Source organism: Cucurbita pepo, chromosome LG01, assembly GCF_002806865.2.
Source record: "Cucurbita pepo subsp. pepo cultivar mu-cu-16 chromosome LG01, ASM280686v2, whole genome shotgun sequence".
Lineage (NCBI taxonomy): Eukaryota > Viridiplantae > Streptophyta > Magnoliopsida > Cucurbitales > Cucurbitaceae > Cucurbita > Cucurbita pepo.
In genome coordinates this window covers 4,150,484-4,170,813 of record NC_036638.1, presented here as the reverse complement: position 1 = coordinate 4,170,813, position 20,330 = coordinate 4,150,484, and the positions used below count along the sequence as shown (strand labels likewise).

Sequence of the window (20,330 nt, the reverse complement as noted above, 5' to 3'; positions counted from 1 at the left end):
GGCACATAGACCACATAGACTTAGCTCATAAAGTTGAAATAATACAAAATAAGACATTCCATAATACAGATAATAATGATAACAACCCCAAATTATTTGAACTAAGTACAAGAAATTGAATAACCCATTTATTAGTGTCCGANCACATAGACTTAGCTCATAAAGTTGAAATAATACAAAATAAGGCATTCCATAATACAGATAATAATGATAACAACCCCAAATTATTTGAACTAAGTACAAGAAATTGAATAACCCATTTATTAGTGTCCGACTGCTAATACCCTCTCCGAAAATGTTCATTTTTTTTAGTAGCTGACTTCAAATATTTTCTACAAAAAAATTTCATTATTTCATTATTTTATATGTTAGCATTTTTTATTTAATAAAAGAAAATAAAATCAGTTCATAATATACTAAAAAAATTTAGAAATTCTACCATGTGAAGTAACTTTTTCGTCTAAATTTTACTCGTAGGTTTATCAACAGCCAGCTGTAGCCTTCACCAATAAATTTGATTAGTTTGGAACTAGTTAAAAAAAAAAAAAAAAAAAAAAAAAAAAAANAAAAAAAAAAAAAAAAAAAAACATTTTAAACAATAGAGACTAAATTAACAAAAACATTCCAAGATTAAAACTAAAACATATATTTAATCATAGAATTATTTAATAATAATTTATTGCTTCATTAAAAAAACGATATTTTTGCTTAAATGAAGCAATTACTTGATTACNTAATTTATTGCTTCATTAAAAAAACGATATTTTTGCTTAAATAAAGCAATTACTTGATTGCATGACATTTATCACAGTAAAATTAGGATTTTGTGCTCTTTCATTCAAGGCATAATCAAAACCCTCGTATAAATACAACCTCCCATTCTTCACCCAATTGAAGAAAAAAAACTATAATATATAAATGCACCCAAAAAACCAATCCCATGAATGGCAAATAAACACTCTCCAAGCCACTTTCCAAGTTCTCCACACCAGCAGTCACCCTCCTTGACGCCTGAGTCTGTTAGAGCTTCATTTTGTTATTGATAGCTAAAAAGGGAGAAGCCCTTACATCACTATGTACGCTTCCTTATTGGCGAACCTTTGGACACAGCCTTCATGCTCTGTGAGTCTCTAAAGCAGACAAAATGTACAAGGGTTATCCCAGTTGGATAGACCGCGAAAACGCTCGTCCCTATTTTCTTATTGCAAAGGGAGCACACGCTATTGCTGGTTACTTTTATTTCGGGTTTCCTTTGTTCATAGAGATCGTCCCTCACCTGTTCATAATTTTATTCCACATCAAAATTACCTTAGAATACGAGGCACAAACTATAACACCTGAATCAAATTGTTTCACANACCTGTTCATAATTTTATTCCACATCAAAATTACCTTAGAATGCGAGGCACAAACTATAACACCTGAATCAAATTGTTTCACATGAAGTATGGTAAGAATAGGTCAGATATGATACAATATAATGAAACAATATGGTATTATATGTTAGAACTCCAGATCAACTATTCAATATCACTGAGGAAGAATCTCAATTTAGAGAGTGGCTGACACTGACCCTGATCCATTTCATGTCACTTAGTTGCAGGAGTAAATTTGTTATAGCAACATATTGGGATGATCGTTGGGGGTGAACGGGGAAGGAAGGCGAGAACGAGAGTAATCAACAACTCTACATGGAACATAAAATCGATATGTTTAAAACATATATCCTTGATTAAAAGAACAAAAGTTCAAATCCCCCACCCCCACATTGTTGAAAAAAAAAATCAGGATAATAAANGGGATGATCGTTGGGGGTGAACGGGGAAGGAAGGCGAGAACGAGAGTAATCAACAACTCTACATGGAACATAAAATCGATATGTTTAAAACATATATCCTTGATTAAAAGAACAAAAGTTCAAATCCCCCACCCCACATTGTTGAAAAAAAAAATCAGGATAATAAAAAAAAAGTTTGAGAAAACCAAAACAGGTCGGATTGGAAGAGGCAGAGGATCAGTTCAAAGTACTGTTTAGATTAAAAGGAGTGCACCTAAACTTAATGGGGTTTAGGCATTATACCTTCTACCAAAAAGTTAGAACTTTGAATCCAAAGGATAGATGTCCAACCGTGGGAGGATGTAGAAGATCTAAGAGAATAATCCCGTTAAAGAGGAAACAAAACTAGAAGTACGACTAACATAGAATTTGAGCGGTTGAGATGAATAGTTGGAGAGGGGTGGGAGAAAGTAGTTTCGAGTCCATTTTACATTTTTAGCCAATAATTGACATGAAAGATTGAGAGGGAGAGGGAGAGGGAGAGGGAGAGGCAGACGCTAAAAGTGTTGAAAATCTTGTAGAAGTTAGATCAACAGATAGGGATGGCAGCACCTCTAAATGTCTTCTAAAAGCACCTGTCATGAGGGAAGTTTGAGGTTCCTTTCTTGTAAAATTTCCCTTTCGCCTCTAAATAGAAGGATCTACCGTGTTAAGATACTATTCGATAGATTACCACACGACTGACATTTGGAAGATTTGAGGTTAATTTCTTGTAGCGTTTCTTCTTATCATCTAAATGAAAGCCGATCAAGTTCAACAGATTACCATGTGATTAGAAAGGTAACAAGCCAATCAAACAATGCAAGAATATATACAAATAGTGAAATCAAGATGTCCAATCTGGGATGAGAACTGTGATATGATGCGCAATGGCATCATTCAAAAACTAATTTTGCTTCTTGTGGTGCATACCTGTAAGTTTTCACTCTGTCGCAAACTCTTTATCACTGAAGAGTTCCTGTACGCCTCACTCGATTTCCTCAAAAGTGGTCCAAGAAATTGAAGCAAGTTCTGCATTTTAGGGTGAAAGAAAGCTAGTGATGAAACTACAAAGAATGAAGTTTGGAAACATCGTTCTGTATTAGATATAAAAGTTTTAAGAAGAGAAATTTAGATTTCTTTTCAAACTTCTTTTAGTTCTAACCAATTACAAACATAGTATTTAATTAATTCAAATTTTTATGTGAAGTTGTAAAAATATTGTTAAATTACAATCTATATCTATGGTCTATAACATGAAGAAGGCTTAAAGGAAAGAAACCGTGTAGTCCCTCTCAACCTCTTGTAACCTTGATAGATAAAATCAGTCATTTAAGATTTTCTTATTTTCTACATATCTATGTTCTTCTAAACCAATTTTCAACTATAGAATACTATTGGTAAACTAATACATGAAATCAATAAGTGTAATNACATATCTATGTTCTTCTAAACCAATTTTCAACTATAGAATATTATTGGTAAACTAATACATGAAATCAATAAGTGTAAATTTTTTTTTTTATACGAGTTCATTATTATTTAATTATTGGTGCGTTAAAAAGAAGAAACAATTTTGGCTAAATTATCTTTTTCAACTTGAAAGATACAGATCGGCAGGGATTAGGTTGAGAACTGTTTAAAATGGTTTAATTTAAATCAGAGACAGTTACATCCACAAATAATTTGAGCTAAGATGAAATCAATTAGGCTCACAATCATAAGCATGGGGTGAGTCCTAGTACTTTTTCTAGTTAATCTTTTCGTAAGATGTCTAACGACAGAAAGCGTACCTGTAACTTTGTTTCCTTTGGTAGAAGTTTGAGTGCCTGCGCTCCATTAATTCTGTCCCATCTTTGGCTCAACAAATCCAAAGCCTCATCAAGCATAATTGGTGAACTACCTTCTTCACAAGTTTCATCTGTGTCGCCATCAGTCCTGCCACTGTCAGTTTTACTAAGGCTAATTTTCGTGTTTTCTGCACCTTCTATTGCTACAATTTTTTTTGCTGCACGGCCTCCTTTAACCTTGAATGAAGGACCTGACCCGATTTTGGGAGTGCCCATATTTTGAGGAGATGTTAAGTTAGTAATTCTCTTTTCGAAATTTTTTGTTGTTCTACGGGGGTTGAGGTATATTTGTAGAAGAATCAGGTATATATTGCCAGAAGATTTTGTTGATTGCTGGTAAGCTACAGATTCATAAACTCGATCACAGTAGGACAGTGCCAACTCAGGAACATGGATCTAGAATAAATGAAGAAAAATACTTTACTGTTTTGAATTAGTATAAAAGACATGGTAGATAACAGAACTACAGAAACAAAAAAATGAAAGCTATTTGCAACTGCTGCTAACTGCAACAAAGAGAGAGTCTACGATGCAAATCTAGTTCAAACATTCGAAGGTACCTTGTGAACATATAGAGATAAGGCAAGCTCATGTTGGTTCATTTTCCCTAATAAGATTGCTCGCTCTTCATATAATGCATCTGAAGGAAGACGTTTCAATAGAACCTCCGGATGATACCCTGAGATTGTCTCCAAAGCAGACAACAACTTCTTTCTAGTGGAGGAGTAAGTTTTTTCATCCCATTTATGTTGAGCAGTTAAATCTGCATACCATTCAAGAACTTCTGAAAGATATATTTGAAGCTGCAAGGCATAATTTTGACCATTAGTACCATTTGGAATTAATGAAAGGCTGCCATTAGATCCAATTAACAGAAAGTACAAAAGATCAGCTTGGGTTGCTTGCACGTACTGTTTTGGTAACTCTTATATCATGAATGGAAAATGGTAACGTCATGTGTAAGGACATGAAATAAAGTCCTATCAAACTCACAAAGCAGCTCTACATGTGCTTACCATTTCATTCTGGAGATTTCCAGAAATAGAACTCTCGTTCATTGCAAGCATAAGTTCCAAATATCTTCCCTGCAAGTTAGGAGCATGCTGCTTCAAATAGGAATTGACCAAGTCTGCAGGAATATTTCCTGAAAGAAAGAGCTCAATAGTTTGTGTGGGACAGCTTTCGAGAATGGGCATCGAGAATTCTAGAACCAGCATGGGATCAGTTCCACAAAGTGTCTGTATGAAAAATTGTGTCAAACAAAATTAGATACTATAGCTAATGCCAGAGAAAAAGAATTTTTTTTTTTCTTTTTTGCCCTAAAATAATAAGTTCAATAGTAGTTAATAGAGAAGAATCTTCCACTAATCAATTAAAAAAATTATGGCATATCATACAGCCTTGGGACAGGTAAACTTGAGGAGTTAGGGGTTGGGTACAGAAAAACGCCTAAGGTGGTTCTAGACTCAGATCATAAAGATTTAGTAACAGTTTTATCTTCGTAGGCCATAGGGATATGGAATCACTGTCTCACTAGAAGCTGAACAACCGAATCGTATATCCAAATTATAAATCACAAAACCCTTTAAAACATTAAAATAATCTACAATCTAAATCCAGCCACTATAGTTACCTAATGAAAATATCGTGCATTTGACACTAAAAATTCCATCAAAAGTAAGCGTCTTCTTCAAGTGGTTGTGAAAACTTACCTTAAGATAGTCAATGATCATTTCAGGTTTGAACATTTGGATAGGTTCAGGTTGAGATTTGTTGGCTTTTGACTCTTCCACTAGTTGATGCAAAATTTTTAGAGCTTCACGATGCATGGAATTGCACTTATACAGCTCTAACAGAGCGGAATAATGATTATTTTCCTGAAGGATCTCTTCACATATTTTAATGTCACAGTAATTTGGGCCTTTTAATAATTCCAAAGCCGCGAATGATTGTCCAGTAAAAAGCAGAGCTTGAAGTAGCGCTGTATCTAGTATTGCTGCCATCTCCCTAGCACCTGAGCTGATAGGGACGTTCGCTCGTGCCTGCAAACCAACGTTAATTTATGATCATTAAATTTGAGTCATTGACATGTATTTTATAAAACCTATCAACATTAAATTCACAAAAATGTCTTCTCATGACAAATTTATCTAGATCACCAGTTTATATGACCAACATACTTTTTCTCTTGACATCTTCCATAGACAAGGGAAAACAGCATAAATATAAGATCCAAACATTTGAAATCATCTTAATACGCTTTTATCTAAAGGAATCTCAACCACTTTACAGGACTAAGAAAATGAAATCACAGATTCACAATCAAAATTCATACCAGAACATGGTCTCACAGTCAAAAATAAATAAATAGACGCAACATACATCAGGACTTCACCTTGTAAGATTTCTTATACCGGTCTCCAACAGCATCTAAAACTACCTCTTCTGTCCCTTCAGCAGTGGCCTTTTCGATAATATTGTGCCTTTTCTTCTGCAAGAACTTGATTAAAGCCATGAGAGTATTATGGTTCATTTTTTTTGACTCCAATGTCGAGTGCTCATCAGATTCCAGTAGCTGGTGTGGAGGTGACTCCATGTCGTCAGAAAAATCTGAAGAAACTCTTGAAAGATGAGGATCATCCAAAGTCATATCCATCAATTTCTCTGTTTCAGTGATCAAAGTTGTCTTAGGAAGTACAAGTGAAGGATAAAAGGGAAGCACATAGGTTATATCAACTTGAGATGCCAAAAAATGTTCCATTGCCTCCTCATAGCTCCCATTATCAAAAAGATAGTGAGCATATCTGAAATATAAGACAAAATATATTTAAAATAATTTCTAACAGAAGTTATTGGAAACAACATTGAAAGGTCTTGTAAAGTTCTCTTAGAAGTAACTAAATACTAACAGCAATAAGGCAATGTAGCATGTTCCAAACTATGCTCATATAGCATAAAAGTAAAGTAACATGATATCAAAAAACTTTGCTGTGTGCAATGTGGCAGGAGGATGGCGGGTTGCTGCTGCCTGCTGCAGGTTTGAAAAAATTTGAATGATGAAGGAAGATTGATATGCTTCAAACAAGCACATAATAAATACTACATGGGTCAACCAAAAGGAGGAGATCTTCATTTCAACATTTTAAGTAACAAGTTTCAATTGTATTATAGTTTTATTGGTGCCTTTGAATTTGTATCATTTGATTTTAGAACTTCCTCGGTACCTTTGATTTTGTATCAAAGATGATTAATGATATTCAGCTCATCAACAAAAGGGGCATTGGAAGATGGAGTACAAAAGGGTCAAGTACCTTCTTCCGCAAATCTGCAATCCACACCTTACTACTAACACTAGCGTCTCGTAAAGCTACTTGACTAAGTCTAGTTGGAAACAAGAGAACCCTAAACATATAAATTCTTTTATGGTCAGCCAATTAGGGTGGAGTTAATAGAGCTGAAAGAATGTGGCAGAAAAAAGAACATCATCCTAAGGTGCCTTTACTCCAAACATGTGTATAATTGGCAGGAGAAAGGAATGGAATCCAAAGAATAATTTTGGTCAGTGCTCCTCAGCTAAAAATGTTGAAAAAAAATTACTCAATCTTTTGGGCTGAAATGGTGTTTCCCTTGGGTGACCAAAGAGTTACATGAGAATAAGTGATGCTGCGTGGACATAAGTTTTTAAGCTAAATTTTCCATGGACTATATATATCTTTTACATCCGCTAGTGTCTGTTGTGGGCACTTTGTTATTATAGGAAACTGCTTGATCCTAGTGTGTTTGGTTGTCAAGGAAACTCGTAAGATATTAAATCATAGGTAAAAGACTACCGTGACTTGAATCAACTTCCTTTAAGCCCTTTATTATCTACATTGACCCTTATTGACCACTAGGCTAACTAGTGATGATTCAAAGTTTCCATGGACTATTGTAGTCATAGTTGTGCTTTGAGATGTTTGGTTAGATAGAAATAAGAGAATTTTTAATGATGTACAGAGAATGGAGATTGGGAGAAAATCAGGGATACACCTGAAACGTTTTTCCTCTGCTTAACATACACTGTCTATAATTGGTAACTACAACTTTTTATTGGTTTGTTCCAATTTGAGCTCCTCATTTAAGCTTTGGTGTTTGGGTATTTGGACCAGGTCCTTTTGTACTTTTCAAATGTGGAATAAAAAATTAATAACGTTTCCTATCAAAAAAGAAAAAGAAAAATTAAGATGATAATTACCAAACATGCTGCCACTGCTAAAATGGGAAAAAGAAAAATCACAACTGTAGGTATTAGATTAAGTTTTTGAATTAATAGGTGATTTAATGCGGTTTTAAAACAGGAGGTCCCATGTTCAAACCACTGTAAAGTCATTTCCTCCCCCAATTAAATGGAATTCCACTTGCTAGATGTTCAATAAATTTTCAAGCCCACAAGTGCGGGGACGTATTAGAGTGTTGATATAATATTAAATTTATTGTAACCTATCAGCTTAAGCTTTTGGGCTAATATGTGATTTAACATGATATTAAAGCAGGAGGTCCTGTATTGGAACCACTATAAAGTAATTTCTTCTCCCAATTAATATTGAATTTGAGAGTATTAGAGTGTTGATATAATATTAAATTTACCGTAACATATCAGCTTAAGCTTTGAGTTAATTGGTGATTTGTCTTACTAACCTAATATGAATTGAACTCTCCTTGGCCGATCGGAGGATTGAATCTTCAGGTGGAAGCAATTTGCACAAAGCCAACGCTTCCTCAAAGTTGCCAGATGCTGTTAATTGTACAATCTGCAGCCCAAAAGACAGCTTCTTAAACATAAACCTCTGAGCAAGATGTTTGTGCTATATCCAGATTTTGGAGCACATAAACTAAATAATAATCCTTTAAATCTATTTAATAACACAATGTAGATGAAAGTGCCAAAAATACTGAAACTACTTTATCTACTCAAATCATAAAACAATCTAATTTTGTACATATTTTTTCCCTTTTGACAATCAACATGGACACAGACACCCAAAACTACAATTAACACAATCTTGTACATGAGCTGAAGCTCACCTGTGCACCAAGAGGCACAGGAAAGAGGCCGTAGGCAGAATTGTCTAATCCAACAACCGAAGCATGCTTACTGTCAATAAGGTGCCGACCATTTCGAAGGACAATGGTTTGTATCAATGAGTATGGCGACCGGAGAGACCGAATCTGCAAATTTAAATAACGGAAGCATATGTAAAGATTTCAATAATGAAGTGTTTTAAATTGCTCACAGTGGATCAAAGATACCTCAATATATCTTGGCAACAAAGCAACTGCATAGGGATTCTGTACGACAACGACAGAAGGTGCCTCTGACCAACAAATACGACCTTCTTGAAGAAGTTTCCCATTTTGGTCCACGAAAACACCAATATTATCCTAAAAGTGAGACATAAAGCATCTATTCCATAAATGTGTAAGGAAAATTACTACGAATGTTATACAATATTATTTTTGTTTTCAATTTAAATCCGACATCAACTGAGTTTGAAATATGAGCTAACTGCTGGACTAGAATTAGCATAGCAGCAAACAAGCCCACTTGTCTGCTACAAAAAGTGCATCTCAAGCATGAATAATTTGTATAGGAGTATCATTTGGTGCAGCGCAGCAGTATACTTATTCTGATTTCCAGATTTTAAAAACTTCATTTCACTCTACCTCTCATTCTACTTTGGCTTTCTGTAAAAATATAAATATATATTATATATGAAATACAACTGTGATGAAAAGACTTCCATTCTCCCAACCTTTACTGCATGATCCTCCATTCTCTTCTCATAAGTCATCTTTCAAATGCATCACAATCATACTCGTAAGCATNTTTTTTTTTTTTTTTTTTTTTTTTTTTTTTGGAAATTGTAATCTTGCTTGATTTGAGTTGAGGCTCCCTGCCTCCTTGAAATTTCATATGTTCAGTGAAACCTGTTTCCTACAAAGGCATGTACTTTTGGTTCTTTTCAGTTCCATTCCAAATGCACCTCCATCAATCGCTTATGCAGTCATCATAGCATTATACATATATTTTCATTGTCTCCTCTCTTCCACATATTACCAAAGATCACCTTCAGCGAACTAACTAAACTGAGAAGTTTAAAATATAATAATATTTCTTTTCGTATATACAAACAATAAAGTCGCACAGAGAAATATGCGAGTGGCTGGCATAGAAATGTGGCATTAAGGGATCAAGAGAGGCCCATAATTCAAGCGTTTCTGAAGAGAGTATCGAGTTCAAAGCCGCAATTCTAAGAAGGTATAAGATTTCATGTTTCATCACTTAAACTGATCCCTTCTATTCTATGGTTATCGGTGCTTTAATTCTCCACTTTGTATAGCATAAACTTTCTTCTTTTTTTTTTTTTTCAGAGAAAACACCTAAGCAGCGGAATTTAAAGTGTGAATTACAGGATCAATACATACCTTTCCAAGGAGAAGTTCTCCAGAAGGTAGCGAGACTACCAAAGGCGGGGCCAACCTCCCAGAAGGAAATACATCAGTCAATGTGCCGCTGGTAGCATTTAATATCACGTATTCTCTTTTAATTCCCAAACATATATTTTCTCCACACCAAGACATTGACTTCACTGTGTCAGGGACACCAAATTCTTTAACCTCCACGAATCCCCGTCCCCCTACAATGCCAAAAGTATCTAAACTTCNAGTTTGAAATATGAGCTAACTGCTGGACTAGAATTAGCATAGCAGCAAACAAGCCCACTTGTCTGCTACAAAAAGTGCATCTCAAGCATGAATAATTTGTATAGGAGTATCATTTGGTGCAGCGCAGCAGTATACTTATTCTGATTTCCAGATTTTAAAAACTTCATTTCACTCTACCTCTCATTCTACTTTGGCTTTCTGTAAAAATATAAATATATATTATATATGAAATACAACTGTGATGAAAAGACTTCCATTCTCCCAACCTTTACTGCATGATCCTCCATTCTCTTCTCATAAGTCATCTTTCAAATGCATCACAATCATACTCGTAAGCATTATTTAATTGATATGAATGTCACGGTCGGCACCCTACCATCTGGGTGGTTTATATGCAAAAAGTAATAAGGGATTCAAAAGGCATCTCCTTTTTTCCTGCCCCTCTTCTGCTCAGTTCTGGAACCACATTGTCCTTCCTTTTAATTGGCAAATTTTCCACCCCAGGAGCATCAATCAACTCATTTTTATTTACTATTGTAGGTCACCCTTTCAGCTGGTTTCTTCTTTTTTTTTTTCTTTTTTTTTTACAAACTGTAGCTAATTAGAACTTTTTGCTAATCATTTGATTAAAAAAAATGGAAGAATAATTAATAGTGAAGAGAAATCTTTTTTATCTTTCAAAATGAAGAGAAACNTTTTTTTTTTTTTTTTTTTTTTTTTTTTTTGGAAATTGTAATCTTGCTTGATTTGAGTTGAGGCTCCCTGCCTCCTTGAAATTTCATATGTTCAGTGAAACCTGTTTCCTACAAAGGCATGTACTTTTGGTTCTTTTCAGTTCCATTCCAAATGCACCTCCATCAATCGCTTATGCAGTCATCATAGCATTATACATATATTTTCATTGTCTCCTCTCTTCCACATATTACCAAAGATCACCTTCAGCGAACTAACTAAACTGAGAAGTTTAAAATATAATAATATTTCTTTTCGTATATACAAACAATAAAGTCGCACAGAGAAATATGCGAGTGGCTGGCATAGAAATGTGGCATTAAGGGATCAAGAGAGGCCCATAATTCAAGCGTTTCTGAAGAGAGTATCGAGTTCAAAGCCGCAATTCTAAGAAGGTATAAGATTTCATGTTTCATCACTTAAACTGATCCCTTCTATTCTATGGTTATCGGTGCTTTAATTCTCCACTTTGTATAGCATAAACTTTCTTTTTTTTTTTTCAGAGAAAACACCTAAGCAGCGGAATTTAAAGTGTGAATTACAGGATCAATACATACCTTTCCAAGGAGAAGTTCTCCAGAAGGTAGCGAGACTACCAAAGGCGGGGCCAACCTCCCAGAAGGAAATACATCAGTCAATGTGCCGCTGGTAGCATTTAATATCACGTATTCTCTTTTAATTCCCAAACATATATTTTCTCCACACCAAGACATTGACTTCACTGTGTCAGGGACACCAAATTCTTTAACCTCCACGAATCCCCGTCCCCCTACAATGCCAAAAGTATCTAAACTTCCTTGCCAAAAACTCTAATTATAACTCCAAAATGGGTAACTTTTATATTGAAATCTTGGCAAATGTTCCTTCAAACTGCCGAGTAACCGAACAAACGTAAAAGATCACGAATTGAGACTCCATGACTAGAAACTGTGAAAGGTTAAATCTATTCCACGAACTAAAATATCAAAAGCTGAAATGCCGCTTTTTCTAAGCTAAATTCAATTCAAACTCGAAGTCTGCGAACTGGCTGGAAAAAAAGANTGCCGCTTTTTCTAAGCTAAATTCAATTCAAACTCGAAGTCTACGAACTGGCTGGAAAAAGAAAAAAAAAACATTGAGTGCATAGATAATTACCGTCATGCCTGAAAATACAGACCCTCTTTTGCCTCGCGAAGCACAAGAAGCCTCGACGATCGTCCCAGGAATACGTATTGGCACCCTTGGCCTTGGTTATTACGGCAAGAGTCTCCAAATTGGGAAGTTTGTGAAACGCGATTGATTCAGAGAGAGTCAAAAGGAGCTCCCTCGAATCAATGACCTTCATCGACACCAAAGATCTCCGGGAAAATCCCTTCACGTTCTTCTCCAGTACATAAGGTTCCTTTTGCAGCTCCATCGACATCGAGTGGAAATCAGACGACAGAGAACGGTCGGGGGCGGAGGATACCGGGGAGTAAATACGAAGAGATCCATCTGAGCAACCGATGAAAAGCTTGGAGCCGTAAGACTGGATCGATTCGATCTTCGAAGGATTATCCTTGAATAGCTCGAAGGAATCGTAAGCACTATGCACCATCTCGTCTTGTCAATTAGAACATCTTCGATTGTCGTTCTCAACAAATCAAATACACCTGAGTTCATTTTCTTTCCTTTTCTTTTGGCAAATAATCCCGCGAAATGAAGGCGAAAAATCAATTTAGACATTTTCGAGGGACTGTTTAAAATTTATAATTTTAATAAATCATATAGATTACTTTTAATATTTTAAATTATAAAGATAAAATTCTAATTTTTGTAAACTGTAGGGACTAATTTGTAATTTAACTCAAAACAATCCTAAGCTCAGTGTCCTGAATAGACAGACTTCCGAGTTTCCACGGCATCCCGAGATTCTCCTGAAAACCCTCGTCTCTTCTCCAGCGTACTTGGGGCAGTAACAGGTAACTGCAAATCTTCGCTCAATCGCCCTCCATCATCAGCGTTTTACTTGTAGCTCAACGGTTGAAGGTCAAGCGCTCTTTCAAGGTAATTCAATATCTCGTGTTTCTTTCATTATCTTGCAGTATTTTATGGTTCAAATACCTCATGCCTTGGTCACACTTTCCTCCGGTCTCTCATGGCTGTTGTACAGCCCTAGATTTCTGTCTTAAGGTGTTCTTGATTTCTATTTCGAAGCTTTTTCTGGTTGACTCTCCTTGAGTTTTGGAAGATAGTCATGGCAGTCTTATAGCTCTAAATATTGAGGATTTTCTTTTTTAAATTTTCACTTCTAGGCTTAACTTGTGAGGTTCCCCAAGTTTGATTTGTGTGAACATGGCTCTCGATCTTGCTCTGTGTGTGTGTCTGTGTGGCTATGTTCTGCTGTATGTTTAAAGTTTTTATATTTTCTTGTTTCGGACCGTGGTTTTGATTGCTATACTCTGGGCAAATATGGTTTCTGTCGATTTTATTGTTAATAGTAAATTGATGAAGCTTTGAGACTTGTAATGGTTGCAATATTGATTGTGTTTTGGGAGGCATTAATTTATAAATATTAAACTACGCAAAAATTAGCTTTCAAAGTGATAATTTTACAGGTCTCGGACATATTTTACAAACCCTTGACCTGAGTTGGGACCCGACTCAACCCAAACCCATGCATCTTGTTGGGGTTAAGTTGGAGGCTTTATTACTCCCGCTGATAGTTTCATGAGATAAACTCGTATTCATTTAATATCTTTTTTGTTTAATCTTATCTTAGTTCTATACCCACTGCTATCATATGGCTTTCCATTGTTAGGATGAACAAGGAAAAATTAGGGACAAAGTGAGCGATTAAGATTTATCTGCTCAAGGTGCAGGGCTTCGTGATACAAATTTTGGGTGCAACACCATGCTCTCGTGAGAAAATATTTAAACTGTCAAGGGATAAGGGAAGGAAACCAAGGCGATGAATCTATTTCCCCCCCTTATGCTATGGTTATGACTGTGAGAGGTTGGGGGCCTAGTGGTGGATGGTGGTGCTGTCTTTTTTACCTCTTGTGGAATTTGATGACTGAAGACGCATTGACTGCCTAAGAGTTGTGGAAAATTATAATATTATGTTCACCATTCGTGAGGATGATGTGAAAACCTTACCTCTTATGGATGAGTAATGTTCGCCATCTAAGGCAGTAGTATGAGTTAGTTCATTAAAACAAGTGGTAGGAGTAACTTGTTGAGGTAGCTATTGTAGTCAGTTATTAGTGGCAACTATGAGTATGAAAGAGAAGTTTGTTATATTAGCCTTGGCAGGAAGTTATAATTACAAATATAGTAAGGTGGTGAGAAATTTGGGAGATTTTGAGATTAGTTTGTGGTAGAGAGATATCCTCGTAACTTAAAGAACCTATGTTCCGACTCAGCCCAACTATTGTGCTGCTCTAATTCTTCGTCAATTGATTTAAGACTATTCATTGAATTTTTACTTGAGTAATCTTGAGGAGGGGGAGAACTTCTCATAACTGCTGATGAAATTCTACTGCCAATCTCTTAATGAGTTTTTCAGCTTCCAGTTGTAAATTACACTTTCTCAGTTTTTTTGGGGGTAGTATGTGTTTCATGGAGATGTGGAGGGTGGCTTGTGTTTCCTTCAAACATCTTGATGGTATTATTTTATAGCATTCCCTGGTTTGCAAGGTGTTAAATATGGATTTTGACTACTAAAGAATAGCACGAATTTGAGCCTTATATATAGTTTTTCTACTTTTTCAGGACAGGAGGGAAAGTCACAGAAGTCACAGATTTTGGTGTCAGAGGCTGTGATATGGCAGATCTAGAAAATTTACTTCTGGAGGCTGCTGGAAGAACTAATGCAGCAGGGAGGAATCGACACTCTCATCCACCATCTCGAAGACAGCGTGAGGGTTCATATTCTGATGCTGGAAGTGACTCTAGGGATGATGACTCAGATGATGATCGTGGTTATGCTAGCAGGAAGCCTTCTGGATCTCAGGTTCCTCTGAAGAAGAGGCTAGATCCTGCTGAAAGAGATGATGATGCGGGCAGCCAAGAAGAAGGGGACAACGAAGATGTTGGTTCAGATCGTGAGGGTGACAGCAGTAATGAATCTGACGTTGGGGATGATCTTTATAAAGATGATGATGACAGGCGCAAGCTTGCTGGTATGTCTGAACTTCAAAGGGAGATGATTCTTTCAGACAGAGCGTCAAAGAAGAATGATAAGCATTTATATGAAAGCTTAAGAGCTAAGAAGGATAAAGGGAAGACTGCTCCATCTCGGAAAGAGACCTCACCTCTCCCATCATCGCGTATTAGATCGTCTGCTAGATCTGCTGATAGAGCAGCTGCGAAAGATGATGCTTTAAATGAATTGCGTGCAAAAAGGTTGAAACAGCAGGATCCAGAAGCTCATCGTAAATTGAGAGATGCATCTAGAGGGAATGCAAATAATCGAAGGTTCTCACCGACAAAACGAAAGCCCTTCACTGCTCCTAGTTTGAGTAGCTCAAGTGAAAGTGAAAGTAGGTTTCAAAGTGAAGATGAAGAGTCTACAGGAGATGGCGGAATGATTGACAGTGATGATGAAAGATCCATGTCTGGTCTAAAAGGGCCAACATTTGAGGATATCAAGGAAATTACTATTCGTAGATCAAAGCTTGCAAAATGGTTAATGGAACCATTCTTTGAGGAGTTGATAGTTGGGTGCTTTGTGAGAGTTGGAATCGGGAGATCAAGATCCGGGTCTATCTACCGGCTCTGCTTGGTGCGCAATGTTGATGCAACAGAACCTGATCGTCAGTATAAGCTAGAGAACAAAATCACACATAAATATCTTAATGTTATTTGGGGAAACGAAAGTTCTGCTGCCAGGTGGCAGATGGCTATGATATCGGACTCTGCACCACTTGAGGATGAATATAAACAGTGGCTTAAGGAGGTAGAGCGAACTAATGGTCGGATGCTGAGCAAGCAGGATGTATTGGAAAAGAAGGAAGCTATACAGAAAGCCAACAACTTTGTCTACTCAGCGGCCACAGTGAAGCAGATGTTGCGAGAGAAAAAATCTGCTTCATCAAGGCCATTAAATATTGCAGCTGAGAAGGACCGGCTGAGGAGAGAGATGGACGTAGCACTAAGCAAAAATGATGAATCTGAGGTTGAGAGGATCAAGGCAAGGCTGCAGCAATTAGAGGCATCCAGGAGGTTGCAGATGAAAGATACCAAGGCAATTAGGTTAGTTGAGATGAACAGGAAGAACAGGGTGGAGAACTTCAAAAATGCATCAGAACTGAGACCCTTGAAAGACTTGAAAGCTGGAGAGGCCGGTTACGATCCCTTTTCAAGGAGATGGACCAGGTCAAGGAATTACTATGTTGGAAACGCTGGTGAAGCCAATGGGGCTGCGGAAGCAGGTGGCAACAGTGATAACGCAATGCCTGCATCAGAGACTAATAGAACAGGATCTGGTCGGACTGCAGAAGCTGGCATGGCAGCTACAGCAGCGGCTTTGGAAGCTGCTGCTGGGGCTGGAAAGTTGGTTGACACTAATGCTCCTGTAGATGGAGGTACAGAATCAAACTCGCTGCACAACTTTGAGCTGCCTATATCATTGGCTGTGCTTCAGAAATTTGGTGGACCCATGGGAGCTCAGGCTGGGTTCTTAGCAAGGAAACAGCAGATAGAAGCCACAGTTGGACGTCAAGTCCCTGAGAACGATGGGAGGCGGCATGCACTGACACTGACTGTTAGTGACTACAAGAGAAGAAGAGGGCTTCTTTGAAACTCGATGGCTGCAACTAAACAGTACTGCATTCGATATTACTGCTCCGACATAGCATGTTCTGGTCTTCGAGGATTTGGCATATAAACAATTATCGAGTTGGTAAGGTAACTGTTAGAAGCGCCCTTAATTTGAGCAAGAAATGCTTCCTGATTGTGGTAAATCTTTTGAGTTAGTTCTGATTAATTTTGCCTCATTACCACTGCTGTTGCCCCTTGTGTTCATTGATTTGCCAGGTCTGAAACAGTTGAGAGTCGTCTATGGTTCGAGTTTTCTTTTGTGTATGAAATTTGTGTATGTTTCAAGATTTGTAAGTGAAGATTAAATCCATCCAGTCACGGTGAAAACTCCTGTTACTTCTTAGGGTTATTTATACATGATTTTCAGAATTGTTTTGCCTTGCTTTCTACCATTCAAGCTCGGATCTTGTGTATGAGTTTTCGTCTTTTGTCTTAATTTTAACAAAACATGTTTAAAAGTGTCTTATGAGTTGTGGAATTTGAAACATGTTTCTTATTTCTCATATTTGTTTATAGAAAATATTAATGAAATTGTTCTTCTCACCACCCCCACTGGTTCCGCTTTCCATTTTGAAAATGAGTACTAATAAATAAAAATTGCTATAAAAAAAAAAAAAACATTATCCCTGAACTTAAATTAATAGGAGGATTTGGATTTGTAAGAAGCAAGAAGCCAATGGGCGGCTAAATTATAGCCTTTTTCTGAACCTTCATCGACCGTTCTGTCACCAATTAATTAAACCCAAGATTCCAACAAATCATTATACGTGCTTCTCTCCTACTGGACCGTGACGCGTTCTTCCGCGGTGACCAATGTGTTTACGCCCTTTAAACCATTTTAGACTCGTAATTAAAAGTTCGCACAGTCACGGACACAGGAAGAAGAAGGAGGATGACGCTGGGGCTGATCAATGCGAACCCCGTGGTTCACGCCAAGAAAGAGCGGATCGCTCGCTCCGAGGATCTCCATGGTGACGACTCCGTTGATCCTCTCGAAATCTATGATATCCTTTTCTCAGTTGTTTGTGTTTTGACCGATTTTCAATTCTTCTTTTATTTTCTTTTTAGGTCAAATTTCAAGCTGAATTCTAATTAGAAAATTAGTTTTTTTCGCAAGTTCTTAGTGACCGAATGGATAGTTTTTGCTTGTTTTGAGGAAATTGGCTTTTCTCGTTTCTCGTGGAATTTGTTACTTGATAGTAAATTTGCTAACTTATTATCCTTGACTCGAATTTTGGCACATTTCGTGAGGGATATTAGAGATCCGGAACATCCGTATTCGTTAGAGCAGCTAAGTGTTCTCTCGGAGGAATCGATCACCGTCGATGACAAGCTAGGGCGTATCCTGTAAGCAGAGTCGAAGCAACTCCGCTAATTCTTCCTCATTGATTTTGAGAAACAATTTGAAATTATTGATTTATAATTATATGCTCTAACAAACACATTATCAAGATTCATACTCTAGCAAAGTATCCTAAATCCTTTACTGAATTAGTGTTTATTATATAGGATAACCTTCACTCCGACTATCCAGCATTGTAGCATGGCAACTGTGATTGGTCTCTGTCTGCGGGTGAAACTTAAACATTTCTTTCCCCCAAATTACAAGGTCAGTGTACTTTCCTTTCCTTTGAAATAGTCCTGAAATGTTGGAAGTAGTGTTTGTTCGATTGCAGTTCTCCACTATACTTGTTGCAATCACCAGATACTGATGAAATTTGTGATTTGTGGCTGGGTATTAAATTAATTTTGGAGAAGTTTGTAGATTCTTGAAGGAAACGATCATGATAATAGTGCGTTGGCTGTATTTTTAAGATATTGTCTGGGGAATATTTTGATAAACTGTTTTTTTAATTGTTTTTCTTACTGGATTGTACTTAATCGGTAATCATTTACAAAACTAATGAAGAACTTAGAGAACAGAAAAATGAACTTTTTCAAGATTTGTTTCAATATAAAAAATGAAAACAATTTAGTTTAAAGAATATTTTGGAAACAATTTAATTTAAAAGTTAATTTTGAAAACAATTTCCTGGTGTTCTGTTTTTGTAGGCAAACAAACTTCTTTTCTAATTATTTTTAATTTTAAAACTTATTTGGAAAGAATGTCTGTCTCTTTATCTTGCTTTTCTTTCAAGTTATAACNCAGAAAAATGAACTTTTTCAAGATTTGTTTCAATATAAAAAACAATTTAGTTTAAAGAATATTTTGGAAACAATTTATCTTGCTTTTCTTTCAAGTTATAACTTAAAATATTTAATAATTTTTTTATGAACAGTTAATTTATAAAATATAATGGAAAAATATGCTATTATGTTTATTTTTTGTTTCTGCAATTTACGATCTCAAATCTCATAAAAAAAATTCTAANATTTTTTTATGAACAGTTAATTTATAAAATATAATGGAAAAATATGCTATTATGTTTATTTTTTGTTTCTGCAATTTACGATCTCAAATATCATAAAAAAAATTCTAAAAACACACATTAAATAAAACCCAACCTTTGTATTTATAGGATTTTAATGTTATATTTGAATTTTGTTAAATGTTCATTTAATGTTATATTTGAGTATATGATGGAAATAGACTGAATAAATTTATTAAACCTACTCCCGCAAATGCACCACCATCGAAAGATTTCCAGGAGTATGGAAATATGATACTTACTCCATTTGAATCTGGTCTTCTTGAAATAGCCTTAGGGATTCTAATAGCCTTGAAAATCACAAATCAAACAATTTTGAATCTGGCTCGAGTTTAGGTCGTCCACTAAGTCTGGTTATGGATTTTGCAGGTTGACATCAAAGTATTTCCAGGATCCCACGCTAATGAAGAATCAGGTGAGATTAAGACATTCTGTTTTAATAGATCAAGGAGAAAAAAATCATGAAATCAAAGATTGAACTTGTTAGAGCCGTGATAGTTAATACTTCTAATTAAGGGACTGTGTTCAATATCCTTTTAGTTACCACTTGCAGATGCTAATGCAGAATGTTTTCATCTTTAAATTTGTCTTTGTTTGGGAAAAAGAACAGTTAATAAGCAACTAAACGATAAAGAAAGAGTGGCAGCGGCAATGGAAAATCCAAATTTGCGTCAGCTTGTAGATGAATGCCTGTATTCCAGCGAGCTCTGAACAAATTATATATCAACGTACAGAGTGGAAAAAGGTAGTCTGTGAATGTAATATAGAAATATTAATATATGTGATTTTATTTACTTCTGTATTGGACCCTTCATCGGCTTCCAGCCTTGGATATTTCAGTTGGTTCTACAAAATATCTCTAAATTCAAGAGTTGATTTTAATTGTGTCCTTAGATTACAAGTTTTTTTTCTTTTTTTATCCAACCCTTAAATTTGGATGAAGTCGTAAATTAATGTGGCAACTTAAGAATAAAAATTGTTTGTGTGAATAATATTTTGTTTAAGATGAAAATGAAA

General features: G+C 36.0%; 3 protein-coding genes across 5 annotated transcripts; 2 read left to right on the top strand and 1 right to left on the bottom strand.

The window, feature by feature from the left end:
* Positions 1-763: 763 nt before the first annotated feature.
* LOC111796537 (vam6/Vps39-like protein) lies at positions 764-12,780 on the bottom strand. Its single transcript, XM_023679202.1, has 12 exons — positions 12,238-12,780; positions 11,661-11,872; positions 8,956-9,087; positions 8,731-8,874; positions 8,344-8,456; positions 6,062-6,470; positions 5,379-5,708; positions 4,683-4,904; positions 4,227-4,469; positions 3,610-4,062; positions 2,750-2,848; positions 764-1,276 (listed from the first exon to the last, which is right to left on the bottom strand). Exons 1-12 carry the CDS (start codon positions 12,677-12,679, stop codon positions 1,073-1,075), a joined length of 3,003 nt encoding a protein of 1,000 aa, XP_023534970.1. The 5' UTR covers positions 12,680-12,780; the 3' UTR covers positions 764-1,072.
* Positions 12,781-12,947: 167 nt separating this feature from the next.
* LOC111796504 (protein RTF1 homolog) lies at positions 12,948-17,267 on the top strand. 2 transcript variants are annotated; one of them, XM_023679159.1, is made up of 3 exons: positions 12,948-13,128; positions 13,883-14,728; positions 14,836-17,267. In XM_023679159.1, the coding sequence occupies exon 3, from the start codon at positions 14,888-14,890 to the stop codon at positions 16,862-16,864; it is 1,977 nt and encodes a 658-aa protein (XP_023534927.1). In that variant the 5' UTR covers positions 12,948-13,128; positions 13,883-14,728; positions 14,836-14,887; the 3' UTR covers positions 16,865-17,267. The 2 variants fall into 2 exon arrangements, with proteins under 2 accessions (XP_023534927.1, XP_023534918.1); XM_023679150.1 differs by lacking the exon at positions 13,883-14,728.
* A 454-nt stretch (positions 17,268-17,721) lies between these two features.
* Positions 17,722-20,206, top strand: LOC111796513 (protein AE7-like 1). Of its 2 annotated transcripts, none has more exons than XM_023679177.1 (5): positions 17,722-17,888; positions 18,126-18,231; positions 18,394-18,493; positions 19,683-19,728; positions 19,919-19,997. In XM_023679177.1, exons 1-5 carry the CDS (start codon positions 17,777-17,779, stop codon positions 19,936-19,938), a joined length of 384 nt encoding a protein of 127 aa, XP_023534945.1. In that variant the 5' UTR covers positions 17,722-17,776; the 3' UTR covers positions 19,939-19,997. The 2 variants fall into 2 exon arrangements, with proteins under 2 accessions (XP_023534945.1, XP_023534936.1); XM_023679168.1 differs by having other exon boundaries at positions 17,724-17,888; positions 19,924-20,206.
* Positions 20,207-20,330: the final 124 nt, after the last annotated feature.

What these genes read in the sequence shown, in the direction of transcription:
- LOC111796537 (XM_023679202.1), bottom strand. Translation starts at nt 12,679, where the DNA reads ATGGTGCATAGTGCTTACGATTCCTTCGAGCTATTCAAGGATAATCCT. An exon ending in GAGAACTTCTCCTTGGAAAG is followed by an intron (nt 9,088 to 11,660) that starts GTATGTATTGAT and finishes TCTCACTTTTAG; the next exon opens with GATAATATTGGTGTTTTCGT. An exon ending in CAAAGGAAACAAAGTTACAG is followed by an intron (nt 2,849 to 3,609) that starts GTACGCTTTCTG and finishes CCTAAAATGCAG; the next exon opens with AACTTGCTTCAATTTCTTGG.
- LOC111796504 (XM_023679150.1), top strand. Translation starts at nt 14,888, where the DNA reads ATGGCAGATCTAGAAAATTTACTTCTGGAGGCTGCTGGAAGAACTAAT.
- LOC111796513 (XM_023679168.1), top strand. Translation starts at nt 17,777, where the DNA reads ATGACGCTGGGGCTGATCAATGCGAACCCCGTGGTTCACGCCAAGAAA. An exon ending in TGATCCTCTCGAAATCTATG is followed by an intron (nt 17,889 to 18,125) that starts ATATCCTTTTCT and finishes GAATTTTGGCAC; the next exon opens with ATTTCGTGAGGGATATTAGA. An exon ending in GACAAGCTAGGGCGTATCCT is followed by an intron (nt 18,232 to 18,393) that starts GTAAGCAGAGTC and finishes TTTATTATATAG; the next exon opens with GATAACCTTCACTCCGACTA.